The 15,681-nt window shown below is 43.8% G+C and overlaps 1 protein-coding gene across 2 annotated transcripts in view; it reads left to right on the forward strand.

Moving 5' to 3' along the window:
- Positions 1–12,615, forward strand: part of COL20A1 (collagen type XX alpha 1 chain) — a 146,940-nt gene extending 134,325 nt beyond the window's left edge. The window contains exons 32-39 of one of the 2 annotated variants that reach the window (XR_016308755.1): positions 2,439–2,510; positions 5,326–5,361; positions 5,580–5,646; positions 5,755–5,943; positions 7,981–8,058; positions 8,147–8,293; positions 11,377–12,466; positions 12,535–12,615. Coding sequence is in view for 1 of the 2 variants with exons in the window: in XM_089663720.1 (XP_089519846.1) it covers positions 2,439–2,510; positions 5,326–5,361; positions 5,580–5,646; positions 5,755–5,943; positions 7,981–8,058; positions 8,147–8,293; positions 11,377–11,405 (618 nt within the window). In the remaining variant the exon portion in view is untranslated. Of the gene's footprint in view, positions 1–2,438; positions 2,511–5,325; positions 5,362–5,579; positions 5,647–5,754; positions 5,944–7,980; positions 8,059–8,146; positions 8,294–11,376 lie in introns of both variants that reach the window. The other variant, XM_089663720.1, reaches the window with a different exon arrangement.
- The last annotated feature ends 3,066 nt before the right edge of the window (positions 12,616–15,681 follow it).

A 15,681-nucleotide genomic window follows, 5' to 3' on the forward strand; every position in this document is an offset into this window, starting at 1 on the left:
GTTTCTGTCTTGATCGTCATCATCTGAGGGATCTCATGTGCTGTGTAGAAAGGAGGATCATTTACACCCCTGTGTAGTCATCTTAGGAGGAATCTTTGCAAAAGTGAAACTTCTTTTGCGGGAGATGCCTCTAATGTGACCACCAGCTCTGTGCAGAGAAAAGCCGTGAAGCAGTGACTCCAGCCGGAGCCTGCACACAAGGTGCATACAGAACGACCCTGTCTGCCATGTTATAGAGAAGTGGCATTTGAATTTGCCGTCAGTGTTGGAAAATCACCAGATTGAAAGGGAAAGGTCATCCCTAATGGTATTAAATTACAAAATGGCTGGTTCAGCGGTGATGTATGATTTACTGGATTATTATTATTATTTTTAGCAAAAGTAGACTTTCCATTTAAGTGTGCTTTACCTCCTATACTTATTATCCGGGGCGCTTTGAATTCTGGGAACGTGGACTAATTCGCTGTATTTGTCAAAGTTACAAACAGTCGTCCTATATAGGGCAGCTTTTATTTATAGCTTTCCTATAACACCAGAGTCCGGGATCCAAGAATCCGGCAATTGTTCTCATTATATCGAATATATTACAGACATTTAGTGCTGGAAGAGCAGCAGCTCAGTACAAGTCAGAAGTCGGTACCTGTGATGGCAACAAAATGACGATGAAATTTGGCGGCACCTGGCCAAATTTGGGCAATGACATTGACCATATATTTCCTTGGTCATGTATGGCCAGTGATGTCAACGCCATCCCTTCTTCTTCCTGGATAAGAGCGGGGAACTGTCGTTTGACTAGTGTCAACATCGGGATCAGTCGCCTGTATCTGCATGTCGGAATTGTTTTTCAACAGGTGGTGGGCATTGTGTTAATGGATATACATCAAGGGACATGTTTTTGGGATTTTTATGGTTTTAATAAAATACGCATCAAAGGTTTGGATGACTTTTTTTTCTAGTCTACAAACTTTTTTTGTTTGCGTAGGTATACTGTGTACTCCATACTCATTACCCCGCACCCCGTAATGCCTTGGGTTTGATTCGAACGGGGTTCTGTGCGCTTCAAAAAAGTTCAAATGGCAAACCCAAACACCAAAAAATTCATGGAAGCCACATCCATCAACCTGACAACCAAATCTGGCAAAGAAGCTTGTCCTCATGTTGATGAAGACAAGGGCCTCTTCCCCACATCCCTGGCCTGGTGGTTGTTGGGGTCTGAGAGTGAGGGGCTTATCAGAATCTGGAAGCCTCCTTTATTAATAAGGGGGGTTTGGTATCTCCAGGGTCCGATAAGCCCCCCTCTCAGACCCCCCCCCATTCATGTATTCTCTTTGTGTTGTCTACCACTGGACATTTGTGGGTAACTCCAGCAGGGTGGAAGGGGCTGCTCAGAGGAGCCATGAAACTCTTTGTGGATCGGGTAGAAAGCAAACAAAACTCCACCTCAATAACACATTCTGCCAGGGTTGTGGGGAAGAGGCCCTTGTCTTCCTCAACATGGGGACAAGGTACTTTGCCCGATTTGATTGTTCGATTGACAGATGCGACTTGCATTGATTTCAGTGGGGTTTGGGTTCAGCATCTGAACGTCTTTGAAGTTAATGGAATCCTGCTCAAATCAAACTCATGGCATTTCATTACTGCTCAGAATTTCACAGCATATGGGCCAAGGTTTTTAAAGGTGGAAATGTTTTTTTTAGAGGGGTCACAAGATTCTCTGTTGATGTTTTTTTTTCATTAATTTGCTTCTATAAATTATTTACAGTTTTATTCCTTTTTAACTTGCTTAGGATTCATTAGGATGGTCACTTGCTTTTTTAGCTTTTTTATTTTCATATATTTGATCTTCCCACCCCTGTACGATTGTGGGCGTCTCTAATAGCACAACCCAGTAGAAGAGGCTGCTTAGAAGAGTCACAAGACTCTCTGTGGATCAGTTAATCATGAAAAGGTGTCTAAAAAACAATAACATTTTTGTCTACTCAAATATTTATTTATTCATGTATTCTTTTTGTGTTGTCTACCACTGGACATTTGTGGGTAACTCCAGCAGGGTGGAAGGGGCTGCTCAGAGGAGTCATGAAACTCTTTGTGGATCGGGTAGAAAGCAAACCATACTCCACCTCAATAAGACATTCTGTTTTTACTGTTAATTTGGTCACCATGTAATGTGGTCAGTGAGGGGTGAAGACTGACCAACTGCCTGGTTCTTTGAAACATCATTTTTTTAATGGTTGAACTGGATGGACTTTTGTCTTTTTTTCAGCCAGACTAACTATGTAACTATCAGGAAAACCCATAATACTTTTACTGCTAAATTATGGGGGTGCTTTTTATAGACACCATTACATAGGTGACCACTTCAGCATGGTGGAACTATTAATATTGTAGATGTCTGAGTTCTACTTTTGATTTTTTTTAAATACTGTTTTCTCTTTTAGGGTATTCAAGGAATCCAAGGATTAATGGGAAGTCCTGGAGAAAGGGGATCTGTTGGAGAAGTTGGGCCCACAGTATGTACATGGGAGCCTGATATATCTAGGTTCTGGGTGGCCCATTTTTGGTCTGGGGCACCCTCTTTAAATTTGGTGCTTTCACAAAACAGGGAATCTATACGGCTGAATAGGGTGGAGGTTAGAGGAGGCCACGGCCTACCTCAACCATCTAATAGAGGAAACTCTCCTACATGGCCAGCACCAGCTGTATGTACCATTGATAGGACCTAGGAATTGTGGCAGATAAGTGTTTTACAGCATAACTGCAATGTGTGAACTGACGTAGATGACATGTTGAAGAATATTTTAGAGGATCCTGGTGACTATGTAATGTTTTTTTTTCCATTAGTTGAATGTCATTAGTTCATGAAACTGATTCAGAATACTAACACTTAGGAAACTGTTATATGAGGTGTGGAATTGTGTTTCCATTAAAAGCAACTCAGTAGCAGCTATTTTTGGATTAACTTGAAAAAGTGATATTGCCCAGGCACAGCGAATGGATAGGCTGCTTTTCATTGATGTCATTAATTTCTAGTGAATGGATAGACTGCCTCCTCATTGATGTCAAAAGTCTCTAGTGAATGGATAGGCTGTATTCTCAGTGATGTCACTGGTCTCTAGTGAATGGATAGGCTGCATTCTCAGTGATGTCACTGGTCTCTAGTGAATGGATAGGCTGCATTCTCAGTGATGTCACCGGTCTCTAGTGAATGGATGGGCTGCATTCTCAGTGATGTCACCGGTCTCTCGTGAATGGATAGGCTGTATTCTCAGTGATGTCACTGGTCTCTAGTGAATGGATAGGCCGTATTCTCAGTGATGTCACTGGTCCCTAGTGAATGGATAGGCTGCATTCTCAGTGATGTCACCGGTCTCTCGTGAATGGATAGGCTGTATTCTCAGTGATGTCACTGGTCTCTGGTGACATCACTGAGAATACAGCCTATCCATTCACTAGAGACCAGTGACATCACTGAGAATACAGCCTATCCATTCACTAGAGACTGGTGACATCACTGAGAATACAGCCTATCCATTCACTAGTCTCTAGTGAATGGATAGGCTGCATTCTCAGTGATGTCACCGGTCTCTCGTGAATGGATAGGCTGCATTCTTAGTGATGTCACTGGTCTCTCGTGAATGGATAGGCTGTATTCTCAGTGATGTCACCGGTCTCTAGTGAATGGATAGGCTGCATTCCCAGTGATGTCACCGGTCTCTAGTGAATGGATAGGCTGCATTCTCAGTGATGTCACTGGTTTCTAGTGAATGGATAGGCTGCATTCTCAGTGATGTCACTGGTCTCTAGTGAATGGATAGGCTGCATTCTTAGTGATGTCACCGGTCTCTAGTGAATGGATAGGCTGCATTCTCAGTGATGTCACTGGTCTCTAGTGAATGGATAGGCTGCATTCTCAGTGATGTCACCGGTCTCTAGTGAATGGATAGGCTGCATTCCCAGTGATGTCACTGGTCTCTAGTGAATGGATGGGCTGCAGTCTGTGATGTTACTGGTCTCTAGTGATTGGATAGGCTGCATTCTCAGTGATGTCACCGGTCTCTAGTGAATGGATAGGCTGCATTCTCAGTGATGTCACCGGTCTCTAGTGAATGGATAGGCTGCATTCTCAGTGATGTCACTGGTCTCTAGTGAATGGATGGGCTGCAGTCTGTGATGTTACTGGTCTCTAGTGATTGGATAGGCTGCATTCTCAGTGATGTCACCGGTCTCTAGTGAATGGATAGGCTGCATTCTCAGTGATGTCACCTCTCTCTAGTGAATGGATAGGCTGCATTCTCAGTGATGTCACCGGTCTCTAGTGAATGGATAGGCTGCATTCTCAGTGATGTCACCGGTCTCTAGTGAATGGATAGGCTGCATTCCCAGTGATGTCACCGGTCTCTAGTGAATGGATAGGCTGCATTCTCAGTGATGTCACCGGTTTCTAGTGAATGGATAGGCTGCATTCTCAGTGATGTCACTGGTCTCTAGTGAATGGATAGGCTGCATTCTTAGTGATGTCACCGGTCTCTAGTGAATGGATAGCCTGTATTCTTAGTGATGTCACTGGTCTCTAGTTAATGGATAGGCTGCATTCTCAGTGATGTCACCGGTCTCTAGTGAATGGATAGGCTGCATTCCCAGTGATGTCACTGGTCTCTAGTGAATGGATGGGCTGCAGTCTGTGATGTTACTGGTCTCTAGTGATTGGATAGGCTGCATTCTCAGTGATGTCACCGGTCTCTAGTGAATGGATAGGCTGCATTCTCAGTGATGTCACCGGTCTCTAGTGAATGGATAGGCTGCATTCTCAGTGATGTCACTGGTCTCTAGTGAATGGATGGGCTGCAGTCTGTGATGTTACTGGTCTCTAGTGATTGGATAGGCTGCATTCTCAGTGATGTCACCGGTCTCTAGTGAATGGATAGGCTGCATTCTCAGTGATGTCACCGGTCTCTAGTGAATGGATAGGCTGCATTCTCAGTGATGTCACCAGTCTCTAGTGAATGGATAGGCTGCATTCTCAGTGATGTCACCGGTCTCCAGTGAATGGATAGGCTGTATTCTCAGTGATGTCACCGGTCTCTAGTGAATGGATAGGCTGCATTCTCAGTGATGTCACTGGTCTCTAGTGAATGGATAGGTTGCACTCTCAGTGATGTCATCGGTCTCTAGTGAATGGATAGGCTGCATTCTCAGTGATGTCAGCAGTATCTGGTAATTGGATAAGCTGCATTCTTCAAGATGCCAGTGATCTTTGTTTATTTATAGGGTTGTATATTCTGTAGGTTCATCAGTTGCTCATTATTACTCCTCTGGCTTCCACAGGGTCTTCCTGGCACCCGAGGTGAGAAAGGCGAGAAGGTGAGTTTCAATTACCAAAGCTCCGTACAAAAACTAATTGCTTGTCTCTTGACCTCAGCCTCGTGTGCTGTGATAGAGTGGAGCAGGAAATCATTCCTCTCCTCATCAGTTCTTCTATTGTAGAAATTTCCTCAACAGGACAACTCTTTTTTTTTTAATTATGCCTTTTGCTAAACGACACAATATTCTACTCTAAGCTCACAATCTCTTAAAAACAGGGGGAACCTCAATCTGCTGCCACCATTTACCATTTGGTTAATCAGGTGTGTGAGAGACTCATACAGGGTAAGTTCTTGTCAACTGGGTGTCCGAGAATTTTTCAGTGGTTCACCATTTCTTGATGTAGCTGCATATGGAATTCTATTCCCTGTTCTGCATATCATCATTTTTCAGCTCACCTAGTAAAACTGGAAGCCGTGCTGCAGGAGAAAGATGTACAGCCTGTCCCTCTTTGGGACATTGAATTAAAACCAGGAGAGCCTGGACCACCAGGACCTCCAGGGCCACCAGGAGAACAAGGAGAACCTGGAGTTAATGGTGCATCTGGACAACCAGCCAGGAATGGATACCCAGGGCAACAAGGTATCCCAGATCTTATTCTTCAGCATTTCTGAATGGATGTTTTAGAAAAAGGGGGACAGTAGGTGAATCATGGTTTGTTTTTCCTTTTCTATTTTTTCAAGAACAGTCTTGGATTCTGTCTTACTAGGCCTTAAGAATTACCCAAAAGGTATAGTTAGCTTGAACCGGGGATGTTTTATACAGATCTAAGTGAAGTTTATTGTTTCTGGATCCTATTTTGTCTTGGATGTGTGAATGGGTACAAGTGGCTGTATTTGAGCTGATTATGGGCCAAAACTAGACGGAAGATGCAAAGTAAGTGGGGGAAGGATCTAGTTGGAACCATATGTACAGATTTGTCCATCCCTACAATTTTTTAAAAATCTGGCTGCCATTTCAGTGGTTGGTCTAAGTTGTTGAGCTCAATTTGAAAAAATAAAAACCAGTCTAAAGGTGGACTGACATCTTTTCAGATGAAAAGTGGTCAAATGGGTTGAGCCAATAATTGGCTGTTTTGGTTTGCTTGGTACAAAATCCCCTTATTTAGTTTCCATTTTTCTGTGGTTGACCATGAAGCCTAACTGCTAAAATGGATTTTCCCAGAATATCCTTTTCCTACTGCTTCCTTCATTACACAGAAAATTTTAAAAATGGGGAGCTTGGACCCCTTTATGATGGTACACTGTATGGCCTAAAGTGTGTGGAATCCCCTCCATAGCAACTCCATAATATTGATGCCCAACAAGTTCCTAGAAAGTGTTATGATCCGGTCTCCACCAAACAATTACATGGTACAAGTTCTAAGTGTTGTAGTGATCAGATGGATGAGACCATGAAATATGTAATAACGTGTTTTTTTTCTCAGCAGGTCTTCTCCTTGCAAGGAAATGTTTATTAGATGACCATAGTCACTGACCAGAACATTTTTTGAAAACAGCTTTTAAACAGCCCTGCGTGGTCATAAATATCAGGAATTTTTGGTTGGTGACTATATGCATCAAATAAACATGTTCCCCTGCAAGAACCAAATACTCTGGTGATGAATATTATTTTGTCTTTATGATGCTGATGGTAGGTGTGCTATCCATGGAGCTCAAGTGCCAGGAACTCACCTATGGAGACCTCAAGAAAAATCAAATTTTATTCCCACAGCATCTACTAATTTATGAAATATTATTATTATTATATTGGATTTATATTGGGTTTATATAGTGCTAACAGTTTGCTCAGCGCTTTACAATATAAGGGGGACAGTACAATTACAATACATTTCAAAGCTGAAGGAATAGGAGGGCCCGGCTCGTGGAGCTTACAATCTAAAGGAAGGGGGAGGTGATACAAAAGGTGATAGCTGCGGGGGATGGTCTGGCGGAGGTGATTCAAGTACAGTTCTTAGGTGGAGGTGGGGTAGGCTTCCCTGAAGAAGTGAGTTTTGAAAGATCGCCTAGAGGCAGACAGGGTGGGGGCTGACCGGACATGCTGTGGTAGGGAGTTTCAGAGGATGGGAGAGGCTCTGGAGAAGTCCTGGAGGTGAGTGTGGGAGGAGGTGATGAGGGAGCTAGAGAGGAAGATGTCTTGGGAGGAGCGGACTGGGTGATTTGGGCGATATCTGTGGATGAAGTTGGCGATGTAGCTAGAGGCAGTGTTGTGGATGGCTTTGTAAGCTGTGGTTAGTATTCTGAATTTTATACGTTGGGTTAGTGGAAGCCAGTGGAGGGATTGGCAGAGAGGGGCAGCAGTCGCTGATCGGTTGGTAAGGTGTATGAGTCTAGCAGCAGCATTCATAATAGACTGAAGGGGGGATAACCTGTGTAACAGTAGACCAGTGAGGAGGGAGTTGTAGTAATCGAGTCAGGATATAAACAAGGCATGGATAAGTTGTTTTGTGGTGTCATTGGTCAGAAAGGGGCGGATTTTGGAAATGTTCTGGAGGTTGAGGCGGCAGGATTTAGCCAGTGATTGGATATGGGGCCTAAAGGAGAGGTCAGAGTCTAGGATTAGAAATATCACTTTCTAGTTTTCTGTTTCTTTGTGTAATGGTCTCCGTTAATACTTTAGGATCCAAAGGATATCATGGAGAGAAGGGTGCTCCAGGACAAGTTAAAGAAGGCCCACCAGGACCTCCTGGAGCTACAGGTAACCACTTTAACCACTTTATTCTGGACCCTAAAAATTACACCCTGACTTTTTTTTTTAGAGCACTAATATTTCTTTACTCTTCAAGGTCTTCCAGGAAAAGATGTCCTTGGGAATCCAGGGCCCGTGGGCTTTCCTGGACAGCCTGGGCCCCCTGGAAATCCAGGAATCCCTGGACATTATGGTTCTCCGGGGGTAGTAGGTGGCTGTGACTCTTCTTCGTGCTATGTATCAGGTAAGTGGAGAACTCATTGTGCCTCTAAAGGTCGTCTGCATCCAGCCACTGGAAGTTGTCATAAGAAAGTCGAGGAAATTACAAACTAAAAAGCTGCTTATAAATGATCAATTACCGTATATTTTTTGTTGATTCTTACAGCCTGCAGTACTAGGTTGCTTTGTTTTTCTAAGGCACAGGTATCAGCGTATTGGGTCAGTTATACCAAGGAGTCTGAAATAAAGTCAACTATATTCGATGTACAGTTGCATAGCTTGCGTTTTCCAATGTGTGGATCTGATAGAATGCTAAGGAAAAGTTTTTATTTCAGACACCAAAAATGTGACCTAAGTTGCCTAGGTATATTCAATTTAGATCTCCAAGTACGTATCTTCATTTTAGATCCCCAGGTTGTCTTTGTATCTTCATTTTGGATCCCCAAGTACGTATCTTCATTTTAGATCCCCAGGTTGTCTTTGTATCTTCATTTTATATCCCCAACTACGTATCTTCATTTTAGATCCCCAAGTTGTCTTTGTATCTTCATTTTAGATCCCCAACTACGTATCTTCATTTTAGATCCCCAGGTTGTCTTTCTATCTTCATTTTGGATCCCCAAGTACGTATCTTCATTTTAGATCCCCAGGTTGTCTTTGTATCTTCATTTTAGATCCCCAACTACGTATCTTCATTTTAGATCCCCAAGTTGTCTTTGTATCTTCATTTTGGACCCCCAAGTACGTACAGTATCTTTTTTTTAGATACTCAAGCTGTCTATGTACCGTATATACTCGAGTATAAGCCGAGTTTTTCAGCACATTTTTTGTGCTGAAAAACGGCCCCCTCGAGTCAACGTCTCCAGGTGTGGGCGAGATGACATGCCGTCCCTGTCATCTGGACACACCCCCGGGATCAATCCTCGCCGGTGATTGGCCGCTGGAACTGTAGCTCAGGAGAGGCACACAGGCGCCCAATCACCGGGGAGGAGGTGGTGCTTGGAGAGCCGGAGCCGAGCGGCACCGCGAAGATCGAGCGAGTGAAGAGGAGGAGAGCGGCCGGAGAAGGAAGACATCTGACCGCTAAGTGTGTACCATGGGAGAGGGAGGGAGCGAGCGAGCCCGGGCTGGAGCAGGGGTCAGCAAGGTAAGTATCATTGGTGTCAGTGGGAGGAATAGTGCCCAATCATTGGTGTCACTAATACCAACGATGGGGCACTATTTCTCCCCCCACTGACACCAACGATGGGGCACTATTCCTCCCCCCACTGACACCAACGATGGGGCACTATTCCTCCCCCCACTGACACCAACGATGGGGCACTATTCCTCCCCCCACTGACACCACCGGCTTATACTCGAGTCAATAGTTTTTCCCAGTTTTTTGTGGTAAAATTAGGTACCTCGGCTTATATTCGGGTCGGCTTATACTCAAGTATATACGGTATATTTACTTTAAACCCCCAAGTGTCATTATACCCTTGATGTGGGGTTTTGTACTTCTGAATTGTCTATATGTTGATTGTGGAACCCTAAATGTCAGTGAACATATGTTCTGGGGTTATGCATTCCTCAGCTATCTCTTAATTCTAGAACCCCAAGTGTCAGTGTACCCTTGTTTTAGCGTTTTGTATTCTTTATTATTTACTAAAACTGGAGCTTTAAAAATCCGGTGCAGCTCTGCACAGAAACCAGTCAGCTTCCAGGTTTTATTGCCAAAGCTCAATTGAACAAACTGAAGTTAGAAGCTGGTTGGCTACCATGTATAGCTGCACCAGATTGGGAGTGCACCAGTTTTAGTAAATCTGCCAAGTGTTAGTGTATTCTTATGGTGGTGTTTTGCATTCTTCAGTTGTTTGTGCATATTGGGACCCCAACTATCAATTTTCCCTTGTATATCTATGTTGTCTATATATATATTAATTCTGGAACCCTGTCAGTGTACCCATATTCTGGGGTTTTGCTTTCCTCAGCTATCATTTCATTCTAGATCCCCAAATGTCAGCATACCACTGTTTTCCTCAGTTATCTCTTGATTCTAGAACTCCAAGTGTCAGTGTAACCTTGTGTAATGGAAGTGACCCCAGACTGCGCTTGAGTACTTCCGTTAGGACACCACTTCCCTGTCTGAACACCGACAACAGACACCACAGCCGACCATACAAGACTAGACGACACCAGTCTTGAAGTAAACCAGGAGGTAGACTAGTTTATTTGAACACAGATACAAGATATATACACTCAGGGGACAGTCCCCCCTCCCTGCATAATGATACAGGGCGGAGCCATCTACATTTAGTAACAAGAAACACACAGGTATTCAAACTTCACACCAGCAGACAATCCCATCAGGAGGGAGGGCTGCTGGAGACACCCCCCCCCCCCCCGACACACTAAGCTAATACACATAAACACATACATCCCATAATAGTTTGCTCCCAAGCCAGACACACAATAGAACAATGGGATGCAGCCACACAACACCAAACAATCCACAACCCCCCACCCCACCTATCTCCTATACATGTCTACACAATATTAGGACAGATCACCCTGTACCTCTAACAGGCACAGGGTGACTTACACATAATAGGGATATGGGGAGCTGAGACAGGGGTCTCCCCACCTCTCCAAAGTGAACTGGGTGCCATGGGCCCCCCACCCAAAGTGACTCCCGTCACACCTTGCTCAGGAGTTAGCATTCCTCAGCTGTCTATGTATCCTCAGATCCCAGAGAGTCAGTTTACCCTTGTTTTAGGGTTTTGTTTTTCTCAGTTGTCTAAATATATTCATTCTGGAACCTAAAGTCAATGTACCCCCCTTTACTGTTTGCTTTCCTCAACTATCTCTTCATTCTAGAACATCATATGTCATTGTACCCTTGTTTTAGGGTTTTGTATTCTTCAGTCATCTCTTTATTCTAGATCCCCAAGTGTCAATGTACCATTGTTCTGGGGTTTTGCGCTCTTCAGATGTCAATGTCTATCTTCAGGAACCTGTTGTGCAATATTCTGATTGCTATATGATTTAAATATATATAGTAGATGATATACACCTCTGTTTTCTAAGTCTGCCGTAAACATTGGCACCTCTGTTTTTCATTCCCAGGAGCTGAAGAACTAAATGTTATCCCTTGAACGTTTTCTGCTAAAGCGCACAATGTAGAAATCCGGTGGAGCATGGCCCTGGCAGTGTCACAAGCTGCTTTCACTAACAGCACAGCTGGGTACATCAAAGACATGGTACAGGTTTAAAATGTCATCCTGCAGGTTTGAGCTCTTCTGCAGTTTTCATGCAGGTACCTGGCGCTCAGCACAGAGGCCAGCGAGAAGTCTGCCGTATTATATCCAACGGAGCGATATTTAATAGTTGTGGCGTGTTTCCACTATTACTGTTTTCAGCAGAATTTCGCAGGTGCTGACAAAAAAGGATATTTAAAGGAAAAAAAAATCAAACCAAAATTTGAAATTTTCTTGGCTGGCCTCTTTTCTTGGAGTCAGTTTTTAAGCTTTTTTTCCGTGGAACTTCTAAAAACAGAGATTGGCTGTCGAATTAGAAAAGCTGTGATCTGGTTTTTGGATTTACGACTTGAGGTGATTGTAGCCGTATTAGTGCATTTGTGACAGAAACAATTGAGTACTGACGTGATACTTTTTTTATTTGCACTAACATACAATTTTGAGGACAAGCTTTCGGGGTATGTCCCCTTCTTCAAGGTCTAGGCAGTACTCAGACTAACATACAATTTTGAGGACAAGCTTTCGGGGTATGTCCCCTTCTTCAAGGTCCAGGCAGTACTCAGACTAACATACAATTTTGAGGACAAGCTTCCAGGGTATGTCCCCTTCTTCAAGGTCCAGGCAGTACTCAGACTAACATACAATTTTGAGGACAAGCTTTCGGGGTATGTCCCCTTCTTCAAGGTCCAGGCAGTACTCAGACTAACATACAATTTTGAGGACAAGCTTCCAGGGTATGTCCCCTTCTTCATGGTCCAGGCAGTACTCAGACTAACATACAATTTTGAGGACAAGCTTTCGGGGTATGTCCCCTTCTTCAAGGTCCAGGCAGTACTCAGACTAACATACAACTTTAAGGCAAGCTTTTGGGGTATGTCCCCTTCTTCAAGGTCCAGGCAGTGCTCAGAGTAACATACAATTTTGAGGACAAGCTTTCGGGGTATGTCCCCTTCTTCAAGGTCCAGGCAGTACTCAGACTAACATACAACTTTAAGGCAAGCTTTTGGAGTATGTCCCCTTCTTCAAGGTCCAGGCAGTACTCAGAGTAACATACAATTTTGAGGACAAGCTTTCGGGGTATGTCCCCTTCTTCAAGGTCCAAGCAGTACTATACAAATCACAAAGTTTCAGCAGAATGTTAAAAGGGATGAAAAAAAAAAAGAGGCTAGAGATAAGATACAGCAAAAGCGAAGGGGGAGAGGTGGGGGATACTACACTCTCACAGGGGGAGTCAAGCTTGAGCTAATACTCATAAAACTGTTGGATAATGAGTGAGGAATCCCATGTCCAAATTCAGGCCGTTATCTCTTGTGTCAAATAGAATTATTCTTCGTCCAAAAGTTTTTCTTTCCTGAATGGATTTGAAATTTCCTTTAAGAACTAAAATATTGAGGTCTTCCATTGTGTGGCCTGGTTGTGCGAAATGGTGTCCCACAGGTGTGCAAAGGTCATCTTCTTTACGTTCCTTGATGGTATGTCTGTCCAAATTCACCAGGCCACACAATGGAAGACCTCAATATTTTAGTTCTTAAAGGAAATTTCAAATCCATTCAGGAAAGAAAAACTTTTGAACTAAGAATGATAATTCTATTTGACACAAGAGATAACGGCCTGAATTTGGACATTATCCAACAGTTTTATGACTATTAGCTCAAGCTTGACTCCCCCTGTGAGAGTGTAGTATTCCCTTCCCCCCTCGCTTTTGCTGTATCTTATCTCTAGCCTCTTTTTTTTTTTCTTTATCCCTACTAACATTCTGCTGAAACATTGTGATTTGTATAGTACTGCTTGGACTTTGAAGAAGGGGACACTCCCCAAAAGCTTGTCCTCAAAATTGTATGTTATTGCAAATAAAAAAAGTATCACGGACAGGCCTCAATTGTTTCTGGATTTACGACTATGAGCTTTCTTACAATGGAGGGTGAGGTGCAGCACTGTGCAGGAACCCACAGCAGCTACCATTCACCTTTTCAGCATTTACCACATGGAAGGTAATTGTTGAATGGTTGCATTATTTTATTTTATTGTTGTTTAGGACCCTAGTCTGAGCTGTGTTTGATCCATCTCTATTAACAAGTGTTCATGAATTTCTTTTTAAATGCTGTCTTAGTTCTTCGTGAGTACGCCTGCTATGGATAAAGACCCTTAGAGGGTTGAAATGATTAAGCAATTGTTTTGTGTTTCTGTTATCAGTACTAATAAAGAATAGCTTTTTTTAACTCTTTTTCCAGCCTGTTTACTTCTTCCAGTTCCGTGGATAGAGACTTATTTGTAGCAGATATTTTACCAATTGTTGATTGATTCCTTTTGGTTTATGTACTTGCAGGGGCGTCCCTTGGGTTGGTGTCACCTGGTGTGATAACACTTGGTGACACCCCCTCCGGCGATCCCCGCAGAATGGATTGGATCTGCGGATTGAGCATAATGGATCGGACTCCGATCCATTATGCTCTCAAATCCACAGATCCGATCCATAATGCGGGGATCGTCGGCATGCAACCTATATGGGGTGACACCGGACCCGCTCCACGAAAAGTTAGGTTGTAAAGAAAGCCGACGATCCCCACAGGATGGATCGGATCCATCCTGCGGGTATCATCTGCTTGCTTTACAACTTACCTTTTCGTGGAGCGGGTCAGGTGTCACCCGTGCAGTAGGTGTCACCCGGTGCGGCGCGCAGCCCCCGCACCTGCTTTGGGACGCCACTGTGTACCTGTAAGCATTTATAATTATTAATCTTGTAACTGTTCACCACTTTGATCTTAGTAGTAGGAATCCCGTGTCACAGACCAGCCACCATGGAATCTTAGGGTTCCTCCATAGATTGTTAGTGATTCTTAGAGCTGTGGCTTACTGACACCCCCCATCTGATGGTGCCTACATAATTCCAGCTGCTACTTGGCAGATCTTTTTTCACCTGTCTGCAAGCATGGCGTTCTGACCATCATTGTAAGGGGGCGATTGTTCTCACTAACCACCATTGTAAGGGGGCGATTGTTCTCACTAACCACCATTGTAAGGGGGCGATTGTTCTCACTGACCACCATCATAAGAGTTATTCCTTCCATTGACCCCCAATTAAATCATTTTTGTAGAGGCTCACTGAGACCTGAAGGTTCTTTTGAAGGTTCCTATGGGGTAAAAAGCTTGATAAAGGCTGTTGTAGACTGGACATGGAATATTGTAGGCTACAAGTGCATTGAAAATCTATCTATCTTTAAACTGATCCTAGCGGCTGACATTTTTGTTTTCTTGGATTTGGTACATACACATGGTGGGGATGATCAGCTTGCCTATGAGTGATGTTGGGGGTCAGGTGTGTGATAGAGGAATTTCATATTTATTTATTATGGCTCACTAAATCATGAGAATGTGTTCCAAGTTTGGTATAGGAATGGTTTTACTTTAATAGACCTAATGCTATAGCAGTGGTTTCCACACTGTGGTCTTCATGGCCGGATGCAGCCTTTTGTTTTCCTTTTTCTTTGGGGCATTAGTCTTCCAACTGGCACCAATGATGGAACACCATTCCTTCCACTAACACCCACAGTGGGACACTATTCCTTCCACTGACACCAGCGATGGGACATCATTCCTTCCACTGACACCAACAGTGGTGCACTATTCCGTCCACTGACACCAATGATGGGACAACATTTCTTCCACTGACACCAACAGTGGGGCACTATTCCTTTCAATTACACCAATGATGGGGCACTATTCCTCCCACTGACACCAATGATGGGGCACTATTCCTCCCACTGATACCAATGATGGGGCACTATTCCTCCCACTGATACCAATGATGAGGCACTATTCCTCCCACTGACACCAATGATGGGGCACTATTCCTCCCACTGATACCAATGATGGGGCACTATTCCTCCTACTGATACCAATGATGGGGCACTATTCCTGCCACTGACACCAACAGTGGTGCACTATTCCGTCCACTGACACCAATGATGGGACACCATTTCTTCCACTGACACCAACAGTGGGGCACTATTCCTCCCACTGATACCAACGATGGGGCACTATTCCTCCTACTGATACCAATGATGGGGCACTATTCCTCCTACTGACACCAATGCTGGGACACCATTTCTTCCACTGACACCAACAGTGGGGCACTATTCCTTCCAATGACACCAATCATGGGGCACTATTGCTC

This window comes from Staurois parvus, unplaced genomic scaffold (assembly GCF_062004578.1).
Source record: "Staurois parvus isolate SC_StPar_1 unplaced genomic scaffold, SC_StPar_1.0 ptg001756l, whole genome shotgun sequence".
NCBI classification, from domain to species: domain Eukaryota; kingdom Metazoa; phylum Chordata; class Amphibia; order Anura; family Ranidae; genus Staurois; species Staurois parvus.